We start from the raw sequence: 18,820 nt of genomic DNA, 5'->3' as shown, positions 1-18,820 counted from the left end.
CTATTTATTATTAAAATAGTCTACTATTATATAATAGCTATGATAGTGATAGTTATGATAGTAGTAGCTACGGTAAGGGCGGCTATGGTAGTGGCAGCCATGGTAGGGGCAGCCATGATAGGGGCGGCCATGATAGGGGCAGCCATAGTAGTAGCAGTTATGATAGTGGCAGTTATGGTAGATAATAGTGGTAGTCATAGTTGATTAGAATAATGATTAGAATAGCTACTTATACTTCTAAATATAGAAATCTTAGTAGGGATATCCCATATATATACTATTCCATGATATGATATCACAGATATACCATACCGTGGGATATACCGCCAAGATCCCGAACCCATACCAGAAAAATGGTATGCTATCCGACTCTATTCATATCATACCCGGGTACGGTATGATATTACTTGATATGGAATATCTTATAAAATATATTATATCTTTTCGATTAGTAATAGTAAGTATATATAACTACTATAGAGTAAATATTAATATTAAATATAATATTTGCTCGCTAGTAGCTAAGCGAGCTTTTTCGTTTCTAGTTAATCTATTATCTTTTATTTAAAATCGCTTAATCTTAAACTCGAATAATAAATAATAGTATATATCAATCACGATATCTATGAATATAAAGCTTCTATAATTACTATAGTATTATTATTATTATTTATTAATTAAGAAGTAAGTTATAGTTAAGATAGATAGTTCTAAATTCTTTTATTAATTATTACTTAGTTAATAATAAGCTAATTTATATTATTTAAATTCTAAACTATACTATAAAACGTACTTTATAATTTATACTCTTTAGAATATAGATTTTAATACGTTAGAATAGGCTAGACTATATTATCGTAGAAAGTAAGCATTTTAATATTACGCCGGATTTATCGGGTTTAAAAAACCTGTATTTCCTAGTAAACTGCGTTTTCTAGTGATAACGGGTAAATACGAGTAGCGGGCTTTCCTGTGTTGTTTCTTGGCATTAAGAAGATCGCATCCCCATTTTGATATGTAGGTAGTGTACTTCGCTTCGATTGAAATGAAAGATGAAACAAAGTTGCATCGGGGTATTTGTCATAATCACAATCTCGATTCTCGAATCGTGTTCATGCTATCAAATTTGATTATGCATTGCAAGAAAGCGCAGAAGTAAGATCTCCTCGTGTTCTCTTTGATGGAAAGAACAACAACAATCTATCGAATGTTTATATCTCTAACATCTTCCTGAAGGATACAGTCGGGGTGCAACTGGTAACGTCAATGCCAAAGGTTTTCTACACACGCTCGTCGCCAATGGAGTAATGTATGTACGCTTAAACCCGTCGCTGAACTTAACGCCGATGTGCGATATGTGACGCAATTTTGTTCTGTCCGCGGACATCAGACTTGAGGAAATCCACCTATCGACAACAGGCCCCGTCGTCAAGATGATCGACCCTCTGCCGCAGCCTCCAGCTCTCATACGTTCCCTAACACAGCCGATTGCGGATGCGCTGTCCCTCAAAACCCTGCCCCTCCACGGCCACGAAGTCCTCCTATCATTCACTGCCTACTACCTGATGGAGAACTTCTTGGCTCCTAGATTCTCCGCCCAGTTCTTCGCGACGACCTACACGTCCCTACCACCACGGACCAAGATCAATTGGAACATCCGCGTCGTCTCAACAATCCAAGCAATCTTCATTTGCGGCCTGGCATTCTGGACAATCTTGGCAGACAAAGAGCGGGAAAACATGAACTTGGAGGAGCGAGTATGGGGATACACAGGCGCGCTCGGCATGACGCAAGCGTTCGCGGCAGGATACTTCATATGGGATGTCAAGATCAGCGCTACGAATGTGGGGATTCTAGGATGGGGATCGCTGGCGCATGCGGTCAGCGCGCTGCTGATTACTAGCTTGGGGTTTGTAAGTCTCCCGATGCTAGAGGATGACAGCTATGGAGGCACATGGAGCTGACTACTGCGAGTTACAAGCGTCCATTTGCCAACTACTACGGTGTGGCGTTCGTACTCTACGCTATGTCGACACCATTCTTGAACCTCCATTGGTACCTCGATAAGTGCAACATGACCGGTGGAAATGCTCAGCTAGTGAATGGCGTTGCGCTCTTGGCCTCTTTCTTCGGGTCCCGGCTTGTTTGGGGGACTTATCAGTCGGTGATGGTGTACCAGGACATTCTAGCGATTCTCCAACAAAACGTTGGCGAGGGACTGGGGTCGAGTACACGGACCGGAGACTCAGGAGTGATGCGCTTTTCCGATGGAAAGGTGCTACCGCTCTGGCTGGCCTACACTTACTTGGGCAGTAACACTCTCTTGACCGTGCTCAATTTCTACTGGTTTGGGAGAATGGTAGAAACAGTTACGAAGAGGTTTCGCTCACCACACAATAAGAAAGCGAAGCTTGCGAGTGAATAGCAACCGAAGCCTGACGTGGAACCCTGGAGTAAAGTATTGGCATAAGGGCAATGATTCTCTGCAAGTTGGGTAGGTCAAGGCCGCCTTCCAACCAACCCGGTACTCCGTCTTGCGAGATCAAATCTGATGTGCTTGATGATGCGCAGGCGGAAGATTTTCTGGGGTTATTTGCAATGAAGGATGATCATCATCAGGTATTCGAGGAGTGTATTGACCTGAGTCCTGATGTGAACGGTGCGGAGTTCATCGTTATTGGGCTGGAGGGGTGTTGAAGTTGAGCTTGAGGCCGGTTGCCCAGGAAGGGGCGGGAGATTTGATTGTCGAGTTGGGGACTGTCGAGTAAAATGGAACGCAGGCATTGCCGGTTGAAAGCTGATGTCGGAGGCTGCTGGGGGTGAAGAGGTACAATTTTTTGGGCGAAGTTCTGATGTGCCCGAGTCCGCTGCCATTGCTGTGAAAAATACCGAGCTGGAACGGTACGGACGTCTCTGACGAAGTTTGGCGTTTCTGAGGCCTTTAAAATATATCAAAGAGGTACGTGCGGGATACAGCGCATGTCCAGGTAATACTTGCATGAACCTTGCTGTCACGAGCAGACCGCTTGAAGACCAGATCGTTAAGAAGGAAAGACCTCATAGGCTAAGAAGGAGCCTCCACTCTTTGAGCGGAGTTCAGGGAAACTTGGCAACGAACGAGTCGACTCGTGGTGGGGAACACGGTTGGAAACCTTATGCTCGGGGTTCATTATTTACGACCTAGTCTATGTTACGAATAGTCGTTACGGCGATGGATGTTTTAATCTAAGTCCCTTGAATGCGTCGTCGTACCCAAAGCCTTCGTAATGAGGGCCCCGCCAGCTGACATCACCCAGAGACAAATGTGGGGGGGTCCCGCCATCTTCTCATTCGATGTGGGGGTCGTTTCTCCTTTCTGTCTTGCTGAGAAGTCCAAATACCACAGGTCCTTACTTTTATTGGTAAGCCTGCGCCAGAAGGTTGTGGTCTTTTGGACTTTGCGGTCCAAGACCCCGAAGACCGGCAGGAGGGTTGGGAGACAAGCGCTGATGATACCAACGCTGGTTTCGACGCTGGACCAATTGATTGGGGTGACGGAGGACCCTGAAGTTTTTCAGTCTGTCAGGTGGGTTGAAATATGACGGAGAGAGCTTCACGTTACGGTACGTTAGGGTGCTTGATGGGTAAGGGACTTACAAGTAATGTCCGAGAGGTCAACGTTGAATACAAAATATGTCCTTGCTATGCTTGCGCCAATGGTGCTGTGTTGCCCATAGTGTGAGTACAGAGTGGAGTTTAATAATTGCGGTTGGCTTACAATGCACCCAGCAAAAAGATACCACTCAATCCGCACTTCCGCCTTGGCGAGAGCTTCAGCGTCCAAACGATGTAAAGTGGTAGAACGAGAATCCAGACATCGAGCGTTACATTGAAAACAGACGTGGGAATGAGGTAGGCATTAGTATCAATGCAATGTTGCTCCTGATAGAACGTATCGAAAACGAAGGCGGCGCTTATGGGAGTGCACCTGAAGATAGCCGTGAAAGATTTGCCAATAAACCAGCTGATGACGAGGGCGCCGGTCACATAGAGGACTTTCCTGAAGCCTGTGCGCGATCCGAAGAGCCGTAGGTAGAATAAGAGAATGGCGAGCTTAATGGTGGAGATACTGAAGGGGTAGTTGACGTCGCTGGCGTAGATCATCTGCGAAGGACGTCAAATGCCAGGCTAGAAGGAAGTCTGTCGAGATGCGAGGAACGTACTTTCAGCAGCACCATTCTTTGAGGTATTGCGACAAACCGGGCGTGACGTCCCATGCCATGATGAATATCTACTTTCTGTCAGGCGATGTATCATGTTGCAAGATTTCTTCCAGTATACCAATGAAGACCATGACATAAGTTGCATAGGAATCCAGCTACAAAATGTGAGCAAGGTGAATAGCCAATGAAAAGCGGTCATACCAAACTGATCACAATGAAAACGTCGCTGGAATACAATATCGCCGTCAGTATCGCCTACTTTAAGGAGCTTAATCGAGTCCAGGTACAAGTTTTGAGGGTAGAGACCCGCAAGAGATGTCTCGAGACTCAAGATCTGGGTTGAAATTCGAAATGTGGGCTCAGAAAATACGTACTCCCACCAGAATCTAGCTGCAGATATGCGTCGCGAGATCAGACGCATGATAACTGCGACAGTGGATAGGATGATCAAGGTTATGCTATATGCAAAAAGAGATGTCGACCGTTCACTAGATGCAGCGAGCATTTTGACAGTTGTGAAGAGTCGGAATTCAGCAAGACAGCAACAAGGGACCACCTTTTTGCAAAACGAACGTTGAGGTGGGCAAAGCACCATTCTGTATGAACGGCGGAAGTGGTGTCTTCGCTAGGCACCTAATTTCAGGTGCATGGCACGCCGCCCGAGAATATGCATGCCACTTTATAAAGGCCACAACAACTACAAATAGTCTACCAACCATACTTTTTGAAACGCAAATTGCGACTAACAGGACGGAGTTTTATGCACGTTGACGACGCAACGGGTGTCAAAAGGTAGGAAACTCGAGACTTAAGAGGTATGAGGGTGGGGAATTGTGCCCTGCTGCGCCGGACGGACCACAGCCTCGCCCCTAGCATCGAAAAATGATCACGCCTCAAAGGAATGCTTCGAGCAAACACCGCATAACACTACAGTTCCTCGAAACGCTGGGTATCACTGAACGATCCGTAGCATAATATTCTCAATCACAGGTGAGATAGACGAATTGGAGTGAATTAAGTACGAGTAGTTCATAGCGACCTTCAATCTGTTGATTTTATCGGGTAGTCGCCGTGCTTGACTGCTTTGGCGAGAGCATCGGAAAGCGCAACTGCGGAATCACGGGGTTTGTAGGAGTTTGCCACTGGAGTCAGATAGAAGCAGCAGCTTACTTTCTCTGCAATCTTGTGTATACAAAGAAGAGCATACTGGCCTGTCGACTGTTTTTACCAAGGAACATAGATAAGCTAGTCCTTATAGAGCTTACCTTAGACAACATCGCGACACAATTCAGGTAGGTATGGAAGTACCAGCAACCAAATTGATGAGGCTGAGTTCTCGCGGGTAGGAGGATTGATTATTCTATGAAACAGGAAGCCTGCTGCAGGAGGATATGCCCCTCTGCCAAGCACCTATACCGCATATAGCTAGTCTGTATAAGGCTGCGATCTTCGGGCCAAAACCTCACATCAACAACCTCGAAACTCGTACTGTTACCCTATTTCCTCTCAAAACCCCATCATGCCAATCTAATGACCTTCGCTCCCCGTCTCCTATCCCTGCTCCGTCCCCCCACATTCGGTATCGCCCTTGCGGTTGTCAAATATTTCTTCATCGGTCATTTCTTCACAACCCATGTCGGCTGCTTCGCCCTCACCGATGGACCTTCTATGCTACCTACGATCAATGTACGAGGAGTCTGTGTATACATAGACCGCACATCTAGAAGAGGTCGGGGGGTCAAAGTGGGAGATGTTGTCGATTTTCAGCATCCGATGGTGCAGGGTGCGGGGGCCATAAAACGGGTTATGGGGATGCCGGGAGATTTTGTCGTGAAGGATAGAGGGGGGAAGATGATGATACAGGTACGAGGTCTATACCTAGAAGATTGACAATTGTCAGCGCGGGCTTGGCAGGAAATCGCTGATTAAATCTTTACATTAGGTGCCTGATGGTCATTGCTGGCTTCTAGGGGACAATCTCCGGGAGTCGAGGGACTCGAGAGTATACGGGCCGATTCCTTTGGCGCTGATAAAAGGGAAGGTTATCGCAAGGGTTTCGCCGTGGTCGGATATGGGATGGATTGAGAACGGTCTACAACGCCCAGAGGAGCCATGAGAGCTGCATGGCTTGGAACATGGTCTCACAATGCAAGTTTTCCAAAATACGGATCATAAACGCCTGAGGGGAAATTGCTGGTAGGAGGTCGTGTAAGAGCTACACGATAGTCCGCTTCTGATAGCTTCCATCTTGGACAACATGGACGGAGAGTGCAGACGGAACTGCCGCTATCATCATGGATCCAGTCGAAGCCCACGGTGAGTATGAGAGAGGGCGTTGGAGGAAATGAAAAGCAGCGATGGCGGAAGAGAAAAGCAGACACGTCCACAAATGCCGCCAGTTCGCGAGGGACGCTCCCAATGATACGAACATTGTGAGTGAAGGGTTATTCGGCTGCCTAAAGCTCTCTTTCCTGTTTTCCTCTTTTGGTGCTTCACGAAAAGATCCGGGCCTTTGTGAAGCCAAGGACGGACTAAGGGGGTTTGAGCAGATTTGCACGCAATGGCCATGGCACTGGGCAGCAACAAACATTCAATAGAATTAGCCGAGGAACAAGAAATGCATAAAGACCCAGGAGGCCCATCAACTGTATTATTATGCCACCCTCCTTCCGTGCCTTTCCAATCCTTCTTTTCCGTCCCCATGGCAGCCACAATGGCCATGGGCCATTGAAGAGCCGCCTCTGCTCCGTATCATCACGACAAAGCAACCAGTCCGTGTCGTCTTGTCCCCCCATATGACAGCAGGCTGAGAGAAAGATAGCTAAATACCCGACAGACAAGATCCTATCACGACGTTAGTGGGCTCGGGGAAGCTGGATAGAGCTAGAGACTGACACTGTATAGATTCGGTATGCGAGTCTAAGCTGGCGGAGATCGGACCACGTCACCCGCATGGAAACGTAGAGTCTCTCTAGCGGAGGAATTGTTGCGTGATGCTTGCTGATTAGCACTGGCGGGCAAGCCTCTCATCGGCTGGCCATAGCAGAAGTCTGACATTCTGCACCTGCAAGCAGGGCGACGAGGTCTACGGCAACGAAGGTAACAGCAGCATGGTCTGAAAGTGCACGATTGATAGACGGAGAATGTCTTCGTTGCTAAGCTATCTACAGATGCAAGGAGGCCTCCACCATCGCCAAAAATACAGAAACACAAGGAGATGAGCTTGCTAGTTACCCCTCGAAGGATAATTCGAGCCCCTGCGACACGACAAGGTCAAGCTCGTGCAGGAGAAAAAAGAAATGGTAACGCCAGCGGTAGTGTAAGGCCGGCGACACAGAGGAGATTGAAAAGAAGGGTGCAAAGCGTCGACCGGCGGCAGTGTAAAGCCGGCAACACATGAGGGCAGAGGCAGTGCCTTTGTGTCCCTTTGCAAAGGGTAGAATAATTGAGTGCAAAGAAAAAAGCACCACTACTGAAGAACCTGTTGCCAGGCCCGGGGCCTAAGGATTGTTTGGCTTGTTTGGCTTGACATCACATCTGATAGACTACGCTCTGTCAGCTGGTCTAGCAGGGGAGGGACTCACCTGAGGGGAGAAAAAGAAGAGGGGGAAGTGTTCGGAGAAGCAGGCGGTTTATGCAAACAAGGGCCAAGGCGCCAATTTAGCTCATTTCGAGAGATTGGATACGTTGAAGTGGAAGGCGCGAGGTTTGGGAAGGCACAGAGGGACGATTCCGTGAGATGTTGAGAGGTGATAGGAAAGAGCGGGCAACGGCAATTCAACGAACGCGGAAACACGGCAGGACCATCGAGAATTCTCAGGAAAGGTGTACGGTTATGGGTCTTCGCTCAGCAGCAGGCACCAACGGCTGACCGAGCAACATAGCGTGGCGAAATCGCACTGCACACCTACAACACAGAAAGGACGCCGCGAAACGATGCGCTCGACGTCTTCTCATCAGCTCATCAGCTAAAGCCTACTCCTAGGAACGCAGCGCTTCGAAGACTCGATAACTTCCACGCCGGTATCAGTCCGGCAGCATCTGCCGGCGATGATGTTCGTCATATAGGGGACGCTGTTGATCAACAAGACAGCGCCACGGAGCGCCAGGAGACAGGCTCAAGAAGGGGAAGTCTTCCCCTTCTCGTTGCCAACCGATAGCAACGAGAGGGGCATCGTTGTCACCGCTTGCGGTGATTGCGGAGCTCCTGAGGGAATCCCGCGGAGTAGTTTCTCGACCGAAGAATGTCAGCTCTGGAGAAGAAAGTAAAGACTCCTGGAGTCAAGACGCAAACATCTGCATAAAGGTGGCGTAGAGCGAAAGCATACAAGAGCCAGTCGACGCGATTAGCATCTCGAGGAATGAGACTGGCGCGTCTCGTTTTGAAGCCTTCTCATCTGGTCATCTGGGTTTTGTCTCGCTGGTTTGTTCTCTTTCAATGACCCATAGCCCATAGCCATGTGTCTGTCAATTAACAGATGAATAATGCCATTTTGGATCGGGACCTATTCAGCAAATCATGCATTCCATATGCTTGTCTCCATCGCATTACCTTCGTTCCCAATCCTCTCATCTCTCACGACCCCAAAAGGCGCTCCTTGTGCCTCCCAATCCACCTCGGCATCCTCCCATTCAACTCATATCCCACACCCGCGGCCTCTCGACCTCCAATGCAGGCCGCAACAACTGCCTCTCCTCGTCCGCCGTCAGTGGCTCTATCCACCTCCCCACACGCCGTAAATCCTACAGCACAACATTTGTGATTCTGGGGCGTTAATCTATCTAGCTGTTCGCTATCTCATCGACAAGCTTTTAGTTTCTCCATTAAAGTCTAGAGACCTGCCATCATGATAGGACGCTGCTAAGCTAGTACAGAACCGGGCTGTCTTGCGGCGGCATAGGTACGCTCATCATTTGTCTCTGCTTACGGACAATTGTATCTCGACCAGGATCTTTCAAACCAACATAAAAACTCCAGCTTCGCCGGATCGTGTGCTCCTGTCAGCATCACGTTTCATGATATATGCTTGAACGTAGGCTGGCTGATGTTTGTAGCGAAAATTGAAAGCCGGTTTTGATTACCCATTTATAATTAAGACGACTGTTTGGCACAGGCACAAGACATTCAAGGCTTTAGAGGAACCAGGGCAAGTCGTTAGCCGAGTGAATATATCTCATATGCCTCGAGAATTCCCTTGTATTGTGCTCGTTGCGTCGCCTTACATCTTCAACCTCTCTCGTCATCATGTCTTCTCTCAGCTTTTTCGTCGTTCTGCTGTTCTTGAGCTCTCTTCTCGACACGTGTTATGGACAAGGCAATCCATTGAAACGTGTAATGACTCTGGACTGTAAGCGATTTTGGGACATCTTCTTGTAAACCGCTATTGGACTGGCATGACCGACCTGGTGTGGAGGAAGAATCCTGACTCTTGACCTGAATTAGCGTAACGGAGGTCATTGAGATACCGTCGGTCCTATATATTGCTTCCAATATCGATGTTCATACACTTCCTTCAATACACCAATACAAAACGATCACGGCTCAGCACCTTCATCACGCCCAAGACGCGTATGCCAGCGATTCCACCTCTGCGGGCTCAATTCCTTGGTACATTCAACGCCCTTGGCAAGATCCTCCAACGACATGCTCTGTCCTTTGGCGTCTCGAGAATCGGGCACGGCTACCTGTGTTACGATGGAGCCCGCGAACATTAGCACGCCGAACCTGTTTTCGACGATCAGTACTCTCGTAGGAAGGGTCACGGCCCATTTTCAGAGGAGCGTACCCTAAGAGCCAATTCCCTAGTGATGTGGTACCGAGGTTCGTGGCACCGGAAAGTCCGACCGCTAGCTGCACGACGACTGATCCAAACTTTCCGCTCGCGGCTGAGAGACCGTGGCATGTGCAGCGGTACCGCGTTGGAAATTGCTCCGCTGGTATCTGTGTAATGGTCAGCGAGACCTGTTGAGGAAAATGGGTCAGTATGTGCCGCTTACAATGAACGTGGTAGCATTGGCGCCAAGATTGAAGAAGAAGTTGCAAAAGAAGTAGAAGATGACAAGGGCCCAATGATCCCCTGAACTCGCGGAGCTGAGGAACGGCTTGAAGGTACCGCCAGCCACAAAGAGGATGATCCCTAGGACAGCGAAGAACAGACTTTGCACTATTACGGGTCTGCTGTGTTGGATTACGTAGATCATTGCGATGCCGCCCAGAAGCGCCCCGAGGGATACGACGATGGACGAGTGCCATGAATTTTCGTAGAGTAGCTCGAAGACAGTACGCGTATTCGGGCTATCGGCGTTCAAGCCATCCCAGAGTTTTTGGATCACCTTGGGTGAGCTCATTCCGAGGCCGTAGAAAGATACCTGATACAGAGTCAGCCCCTAGGCTCACGACTTGCTGGACGACTAGAGGTGTATTTATACATCCAGGAGGAACCATGAAGTCATAGTACCAGCGAGATGAATCCAATTGCCCTCTTTGAACATGTATTTCTTGAACCCAGACCACCATTCCTTCATTGTGAACGGGGGTGCTCCGGACTGAAAGTTACCGCGAATGGATCTAACTGGCGGTGGATTGTAAGTGGTTTCATGGTAGTGAATTTGAGTCGGCCTACGGGGAATCTGTGGACTTCTAGGGATCGGTGAGACACTTCGGTGTCTTGAATCCATGTTTGTACGAGTAATCGTTATCTCATTTGAATCTACGTCGCCGTTTGTCTGTTGCATACTAGTTGTGAGTGGTTTAGGTTCGGAAGAGAGTTGAGTGGAATGTGCAAGACCATCATCTGAGCCCCATTCATGCTCTTCTTGGGACACAGTTGTGGACACGGGGACGAAGAAATAGCCTTCCGTGTCCTTAAGGGCCTTCTCCCCTTCCAAAAGCACGTCCAGCGTATACCGAGGGCTTTCGGGTATCTGCAGCCGAATTACCATTGCTACCAGAGCAGGTATACCTATCTGCTGGTCAGTCTTCAATAAAAATTGTATGCGTGAAATATTTCCGTGCGCAGTCGCAGAAAATTACCTCCAATTCCAACAATAATCCTCCAAGTCCGATCAACAGCTCTGTAGCATTCCACGTCCAAGGTCTGGCATTTTTGCACACTCTTCATCTGGTGCCGAAAGAGATAGGTCACAACCAAAGCCACGAGGGTAGCCACGAATTGACCAAGAGGTTGCATGAAGAACAGCGTTGCCAACATCGAAGAACGATGTTTTTGCGGTGCGAATTCGCTGGTGATGGCAGCACTGAGAGGATAGTCTCCCCCAATGCCGATACCCATGAGAAAACGCCAGATGAACATCCACGCGGCGATGCTCATGCTCTGGTATGATCCGTCTGCTGAAGCGGCGAGGCCCAAGGTCGCCCATAAAACTATCACAAGGAGCAGCCCGTACATCTTCTTGCGGCCGAAGAGATCACCCAGAACTCCGAAGATGACTTGTCCAATCATGCTTCCTGCCAGAGTCGCGCAAAGCATGGCGGTATAAGTGCCTTTGGGCATAAATTCTGAATCCCAGTAGACCAAGGACACCATAGGAAGGACTGTGTTGACGGCAAAGATGTCGTAAGCGTCGGTGATGAAGCCTGCTGCTGCAACGAACACAACGTATTTCTGGAAGGAGGCTTCATTTATAATTTCGTAGACCTGGTTACGACGGTCTTCGAGATCCTAAGAACGAACGGCGAACTCAAGTCAGCTCTGGTATGCTTGGTAAATACACGACTGTACACTTTGCTATTCACTCACAGGCACATGTTCAAAGTCTTTCGTCCTGTCTACTATGCCCCCGAGCCGAAATGGATGACGCCTCGAGGGCGCTTGCGAAGGCATTGGGTTAGGGGCTCTGACTGAGAAGGACTGAGCTCAGAAGCACCGAGGGATGTGGATCGTGGCGGTGATAGCTGTCTTGAAAACGGTGTTTGGATTTCTAGCTGTCATCCGAAGCGTCATCGTTTCCTTCAGGCTCATATATCTCAAGGCAGAGTTTCATCTTGGCTCTGCGTCGCATGATGACGAGGCTCGCGAGGCTACGGTCTCGGATCATCCGCGCAGAAGCCCGCAATGCGAGATGCATTAGCTCGCTAAGCCACCCCCATGCTTCTCGCAGCTGGTATTTAACGACAAGTTCGCTGTATTGAATTTATGATACAAAGCCTTTGATGACGCCAGCTCTCAATCGTGGCGAATTGGATCTGAAAGGCCGCGAGCCTCGCGTTGTCATCACCGATTTACCAGCTATCGCGCAGCCTTCTAATAACTACGTTGATGTCTAGCCACATAAGGCAGTAAATCCGAGGCTGTCACAGGTTGCTTTCCCTTCGCAACCTCTGAGCCTGGCCAATGCCGGAGGAAATCTTTTCTGTCAGCCGAATTGAGGAACTGGATGATTAGGTATTCTAGTTTTTCTTCCTTCTTCGAAGGAAAGCTGAATTTTATTCTCTTGCTGGAAACAGGTTCTTTTGTCTCTGAAACGTCGTCCTGTTGGTACTCAAGTCGTATATCAGTATTCCATGGATCTATCCATTTCGGATCAATTTTTTTGAATAACGATGCTGCAGGAACTTGTAAGCCTCCCGATAGAAGAATTGTGATCTCGACCTGATGTAGTATCGCTTCACATGAACCTAACATTAGAAATGAATTGATTAGACTTACCTGGCTCTACTTGATACTCCTTGGTATACTTAGTACGAGAATTCGGAAAGAACATTAACTTAATGCATTCCTGCCCATCGTCTGAACCCCAGAGCCGTAAGTCTTGCTTGGAACTTTCACGTTCCCTATTCGAAGTAATATGCTGGGTTTTCTGAATCGAAAGAAGGTGACCGCCGTATATGGCTTCTTGGAGCCAGCGAAAGCCTTACTATTGAGTCAAAATTGATCTTCTTCAGGGCAAAAAAATGTGAGACCAACTACTATCATCCTCAAATAGGTAATCTAGATGACCACTGAACTTCCATGCTTTCCGCGCGTCATGGAGACTCAATTCTTGGGTTTCCAGGAATGATATAGCGAATTTTCGCTCTGGGCTCAGACTGGTCTCAGTGTGAGGGATTAGAGCCATTTCTGGCAAGACTATAGACAGCGTGAGCGTCTAGCGTGAAGAAACACTGGGGATCCATACCTTCATGCCGGATGATATTAGTTTCGTGATTTAAGCGCGTGGCCTCTATTAGCAAAGACCCGGAGTCTTGGCGACGAGTTTGGATCTCGCAAATCCAATGGCGCTCTATTCGATCGCAGTAGCTAAATCTCACTGTCAGCTGCGTTATTCAAGCTAGACTGCGATCACTTGCGTCAAGAGCAATCAGGCTATTTCACTGCCTAGAAGCTGAAGAAATAATGTACCGTTTTCGTGATATTATCAAGGAAAGCAAGCTACAGGTATTGGGGCAGTAAAATGAGTTGTACGTACACAGTCGCTAGGTTCCTGACTTTGATATCTTGTTCGGCTGGAGATGGTATCTTCATTTCATGTGATGACCAAGAAGTCGGTCTGGATGATTGAGGCTCTCTCGTGTCTAGAGACATTGGACTCAGGCTTATGGGGCTTGAACGCCTGGGTTTGATATCCGGAACCTCGATCGTAGATGCTGTCGCGAGGTCTATGCGCCTTGAGACTTTTAATTCTGGGTAGTCGCCGGAGTGTTTGCTGCTAATTACTACCCATTTAATGTGACAAGTGGTGTGGTTAGCCTGAAGAAGGGTTGAAAAGACGGCCATGATATGAGGATCACACTCCTCTGGCCGATAGAGCACAAAATAAGCAACTACCAGTTTCGCTTCAGTCAATGTCAGTTGCAATATCTTCCAGAGGCTCTGTACATCATTTAGCAACGCATCATCTCTTGCTTGATATTCCTGCGACCAGTGGTGGAAAGCATTGACGTTGTTCTTCTTCTGGTAGAGAACCTGATGCAGAATGCTTCGAGCGATGAAAGCGGCATCTTTTTGATACCCATTTGGAGACAAGCAGAAAACATACGCCAATGCTCTTTGCCGAGAACTTCTCTCGACTTTATCGGTCAACCCGTTGATCAAAGATATCATGAGCGGGGTTTTCCCTTGTCCTTCCTCTCCATGAATCCAGAGGAGTGGGTCGTCGTCCCTGTTGAGCCATCTGGTGTAAACTGCATTTGCCTGAACCCAGTTGTAGGTCTCCTCAGGTGCCAGATATCTTTCTCCAATCTGTTTTTGAAAGTGGATTTTGTCATACACGGGACTGCTTACAGCCAAGGCGCGCAGTGACTGTTTCATGTTGTCAGAATCAACCGCTGCGAGTCTTGAGTTAGCCAATTTGTTGTAAGAGGAATATATAGATGACTCGTCATACGTTCTTCGCTGATGGCCATAGGTCGGGCTGAAGGACTGAGTCAGTAGATGTACAAAACACAAATTATCATAAGACAATCTCACGATATAGACGGGCTTTAGTACGATGAGGAGCTTTATTGATCATTTCAACAAGTTGAAAAACCACACTCTCGTAGTTTGGGTCTTTTGGAGAGGAGTATCTATGAATCTGGAAGTGGTCGGCGTCGAGGCCAAGGCTTGATATGCCGTCTATCGTGGAGCTATGTTCGTCTACGATTACTACCTAAAAGACAAAGGCTTGGTCAGCCTTTTTGACATTGTGCTTAGAGACTGGGGAATTAAGGCATTTGAGAAGAGGAGCTCCCTTACAAGACGCGCCAAAGGCGACTTGATGATTCGCCCTACATTCGACTTTTGCTTTTCAAAGAAGCAGAATGATGGGATGTGTTGCCGGTTGATTATGCGAACAAAATCGTTTAGCTGGTCCTTCAGAGCTTGAGAATGCGGGGAGACCATTTCGTAGACCTTGGAGTTTCCTAACCCTACTCCAGAAAGGATGTTGCCGATAATATCGGCATATCTTTGGGCTTCTGAGCCTCGAAATGGCGTGCCAAGAAAGATAATACCAGATATACAGTCGACTAAATCCCCATCATGATGGTCGGAAGACCCAGTCTTGATTTTCCACTCTTCTCTGAAGAGCCTCACTGTGATTATAGCTCTTTCAATTACTATGCCACCGAAGCAGTGGCAAATGAAAACGATTGGTCGCTGAGGAAAGTCCTATAGCAATGTATGAGTCGCTGGTCGTATGACAGTGGCGCAGTCACGAACCTGCCGCATGTTGCGTATGGAATAGAGAAGGTCGTTAGCTATGGCCGAAAGGTGTTGAACTATGCTGTTTTGCCCTAGCCATTGAGAGTTGTAAGAAAATCGCATAATTCTTGCCGTTTTTGCGGCGCTTGGCAGCATGTCATCATGTCGCCACAGCTTAACTGGGGGCTAGTGAGGGAGAGGCACAGCACACACTTATGGTAGGATAGCCGAGATTGCTATATTGGAAAAGCCTTGAATAGACGGTATTCCCATCTATTTTTTACTTCTTATTCTTATTTCTCTCGTCGTAAGAAGAGGTTTTTTTACACTTTTCTCTTTTCTAATATTAGACGAAAGTAATTTTTTATTTAAAAAATATATTATTCTTCTACTTATATTATTACTATTTAGCTACTATTAATAGCCTTTAAGCATTTTTATAAGTCTATCGTAAAGACTATAGCTATATATTAAACTATTATTATTAGACTATTACTTTTATAAAAATTACTTATTAAATTTATAAAAGAGCTCTCTAATAAACCTTTATCTCTCTTTATTCTCGCTTTACTATATCTTTTATTTACTAGCTAGATTCTTTAATAAAATTACTTACTTTATTAGATTTAGTTTTTAATTTCTATATCGCTTAATTATAATTAGCTTATTAGAAACTCGAATAAAAATAAGTCGATAAAAATAATATACTTTAGAATTGAGATAAACTCGCTTATATATAGAATAAGATTAATAAGATACGTAATTATCGCTAGTTAACTACTTTTATTATATATTAGCTTATACTCTAAGCTCTTATATTATTAATTTATTAGTTATTTCTATTCGCCTTATCTTCTTAATTATTATCTATATCTTTTTAAATCTTATAATTAACTTTAGTCTTATCGTAGTAGAGAATATTAATATTATTTAAGACGAAAGTAATATTATATCGCTTCTTCTTATATTAAAATAATAACTTTATAATAGTCTTTCTTCTTCTTTATTTTAAAGCGATAAATTTAAAATATATTAAATAAATCTATTATAAAATATTCGATATTAAATATCTTAATAAGCTATCTAATAGTTTTATTAATTATCTCGCTAATAATAATAAAAAAATTAAGAAACTTAAGAAGTTACTTTAATATTTCGAGGTCTATAGCTAAATTATATATTTCTTTACTTATAAAATAATTATCTTACTCCTTTAAAAAGCTCTATCAAATTATTACTATTATATTTCTAATTTATTAACTATCTATATCTTTTAATCGATATATTATTTTTATAAGATCTTCGTTTATAGTAGAATTTAGCTTTATTAAGATAATATTTATATATAATAAATATTCGATAATTATTTAGAAAATCGAGTCTTAAGATAATAACTCTCGTCGATCTAATTAAAAGTTTATTTTTTATATAATTTATATTTAAGCTAGACTTTATCTTAGATATATCGTAATATTACTCTTATATCTTTTTATTAAAATACTTAAAACTTTTAATTATTTTATTATAATTAATTTAATTATAATAAATTATATAATTCTCGAGACTATTATTACTTATATATATATAATATATATAATTAATTATATTCTATTATTAATTATATTAATAAAGTCTTTATTAATATTATCTCGCTAAATATAAAATTCTCTTTTATCTCTCGACTATAATTAATATCGAGAGGTTTTAAGTCGATAATCGAGTTATTTTTATATATATTTATCTTACTAAATAAGTCTTTACTAAAAAGATATAATCTATTAAAAAAAGACGACTAAAAGAAATAGCTAAAGAATTATCTCGATAAGATATTTATTAATATCTTACTTATAATTATCGCTTATAATATTAAAATAGACTATTAAGATTTTAATTAATTACTATTAAATAAATCTTATCTTAATATCGCTATAATACTTGAAATATTATTTAAAAATCTTTAAAAGTAAAAGAATAATAATTATCTAATACGATTAGATATAGAATTCTTAAAATACTTTATTTTATCTTTATTAAACTTTATCTCGAAGTATAATAACGACTAGAGAAGAATTTATAATCTTTTCTTTCTATAATTATAATTCGTTAATTATTATATTTATAAGATTTATAAAGTACTTAAATATATTATATTAAATAATATTATCGATATTTTACTTATCTAAAATAAGAGTATAATTATAATTAAGCGAGATCTTATTAATTAGAATAAGTATAGATACGATATTAGTATAAGTAAGATAGATAGAATAATAAGACTATCGAACTATATAGGTGAGAAGGAGGCATAATATAATAGAGAATATCTTCTATTAAGGCACTAGGCCATAGAGCTAAGTAATGTGTTAAGGGTACGCTCATAATATTATCCCTCTCTCTCAATAGCTATAACTCTCATAGCTGATAGACCGGAGATGCACGCCCATTGCTTACCCTATATCTTTAAACATTCATAATCCGTATAGACTTCGACCGAAGAGCGATTTTCTAAAGAATATCGAATAATTTTAATTCGTTTAAAAATACTATATTCGAGATTTTATCGGGCCGTATGCTGGTCTTAACTGTATTATGCCTGCCATATCCATATTATCCTTTAGAGATTCTAAAGATATTAGCCATATCTTACCTACTATTAATAAGATTCTCCGAGTTCTTCTTCTTATCTAATCTTCTTATTATAATTCTTTAATAAAATTAAAGAAAATTTAACGTATATATATTATTCTTTAATATCTATTAATAGTCTAGTCTAAGAGCTTTATTATAGATTTACTCTATATCTCTTATACTCTTATTATTAAGTTTATTCTTTATTTTATTCTTTATCTTAACTCTATTAATTCGTAGATATAATAAAAAGATAGATAATAAGAATTAAATATATTAAATATTATTTAATAGTAGACTTACTATATATATTATTAACATACTTAGTAAAGAGATCGAATTATAATCGTTTCGAGGCTATTTCTATCGCTATTATAGTAGACTTACTATAGTATTATTAATATACTTAGTAAAGAGATTATACGTTTACTACTCTTATAGTAGACTTACTATAATATATAATAATATTTATAATAATTTCTTTCTACTATCAATTCGCTAGTCGTATAAATAGTCTCTATATCTTATTTATCCCTCGCCCACAGTTTTAGCGAGTTCGATTCGCTATAAAATCGAGTTACCCGTCTAGTAAGCTTATCTAGAGATACGATAACTTAACTTAATATCTTATTAAAGCCTCTACTAGCGTATTTCTTTAAATTCGTTCGCTAATTCGAATAAAGTAAGTATCTAATTATATTTCTCTTCGTCGAGTATACGAAGAAGTCTTATTATAATGTTAGGACTAGTATAGATACGATACTAGTATAAGTAAGATAGATTAAGAATAATAAGACTATCGAATTATATATGTAAAAAGGAGATATAATATAATAGAAGATATCT

General features: G+C 43.3%; 4 protein-coding genes across 4 annotated transcripts; 1 reads left to right on the top strand and 3 right to left on the bottom strand.

Annotated features, from left to right (window-relative positions):
• Positions 1 to 1,433: 1,433 nt before the first annotated feature.
• On the top strand, positions 1,434 to 2,425 carry HO133_001335 (uncharacterized protein; the record flags this gene model as incomplete). Its single annotated transcript, XM_037292265.1, has 2 exons — positions 1,434 to 1,913; positions 1,943 to 2,425. The coding sequence occupies 2 exons, from the start codon at positions 1,434 to 1,436 to the stop codon at positions 2,423 to 2,425; spliced, it is 963 nt and encodes a 320-aa protein (XP_037151684.1).
• Positions 2,426 to 3,220: 795 nt separating this feature from the next.
• HO133_001334 (uncharacterized protein) lies at positions 3,221 to 4,143 on the bottom strand (the record flags this gene model as incomplete). Its single annotated transcript, XM_037292264.1, has 3 exons — positions 3,221 to 3,543; positions 3,637 to 3,701; positions 3,758 to 4,143. The coding sequence occupies 3 exons, from the start codon at positions 4,141 to 4,143 to the stop codon at positions 3,221 to 3,223; spliced, it is 774 nt and encodes a 257-aa protein (XP_037151683.1).
• A 5,594-nt stretch (positions 4,144 to 9,737) lies between these two features.
• Positions 9,738 to 12,046, bottom strand: HO133_001333 (uncharacterized protein; the record flags this gene model as incomplete). Its single annotated transcript, XM_037292263.1, has 6 exons — positions 9,738 to 9,887; positions 9,928 to 10,143; positions 10,200 to 10,571; positions 10,632 to 11,164; positions 11,236 to 11,884; positions 11,963 to 12,046. The coding sequence occupies 6 exons, from the start codon at positions 12,044 to 12,046 to the stop codon at positions 9,738 to 9,740; spliced, it is 2,004 nt and encodes a 667-aa protein (XP_037151682.1).
• Positions 12,047 to 12,466: 420 nt separating this feature from the next.
• On the bottom strand, positions 12,467 to 14,473 carry HO133_001332 (uncharacterized protein; the record flags this gene model as incomplete). The annotated part of the gene is made up of 3 exons (XM_037292262.1): positions 12,467 to 12,840; positions 12,872 to 12,996; positions 13,632 to 14,473. The coding sequence occupies 3 exons, from the start codon at positions 14,471 to 14,473 to the stop codon at positions 12,467 to 12,469; spliced, it is 1,341 nt and encodes a 446-aa protein (XP_037151681.1).
• Positions 14,474 to 18,820: the final 4,347 nt, after the last annotated feature.

Source organism: Letharia lupina (genome assembly GCF_014066315.1).
Source record: "Letharia lupina isolate WasteWater1 chromosome Unknown contig_12, whole genome shotgun sequence".
Classification (NCBI taxonomy): domain Eukaryota; kingdom Fungi; phylum Ascomycota; class Lecanoromycetes; order Lecanorales; family Parmeliaceae; genus Letharia; species Letharia lupina.
The sequence above is the reverse complement of the archived record's forward strand: the minus strand, read 5'-3'. Positions and strand labels throughout refer to the sequence as shown.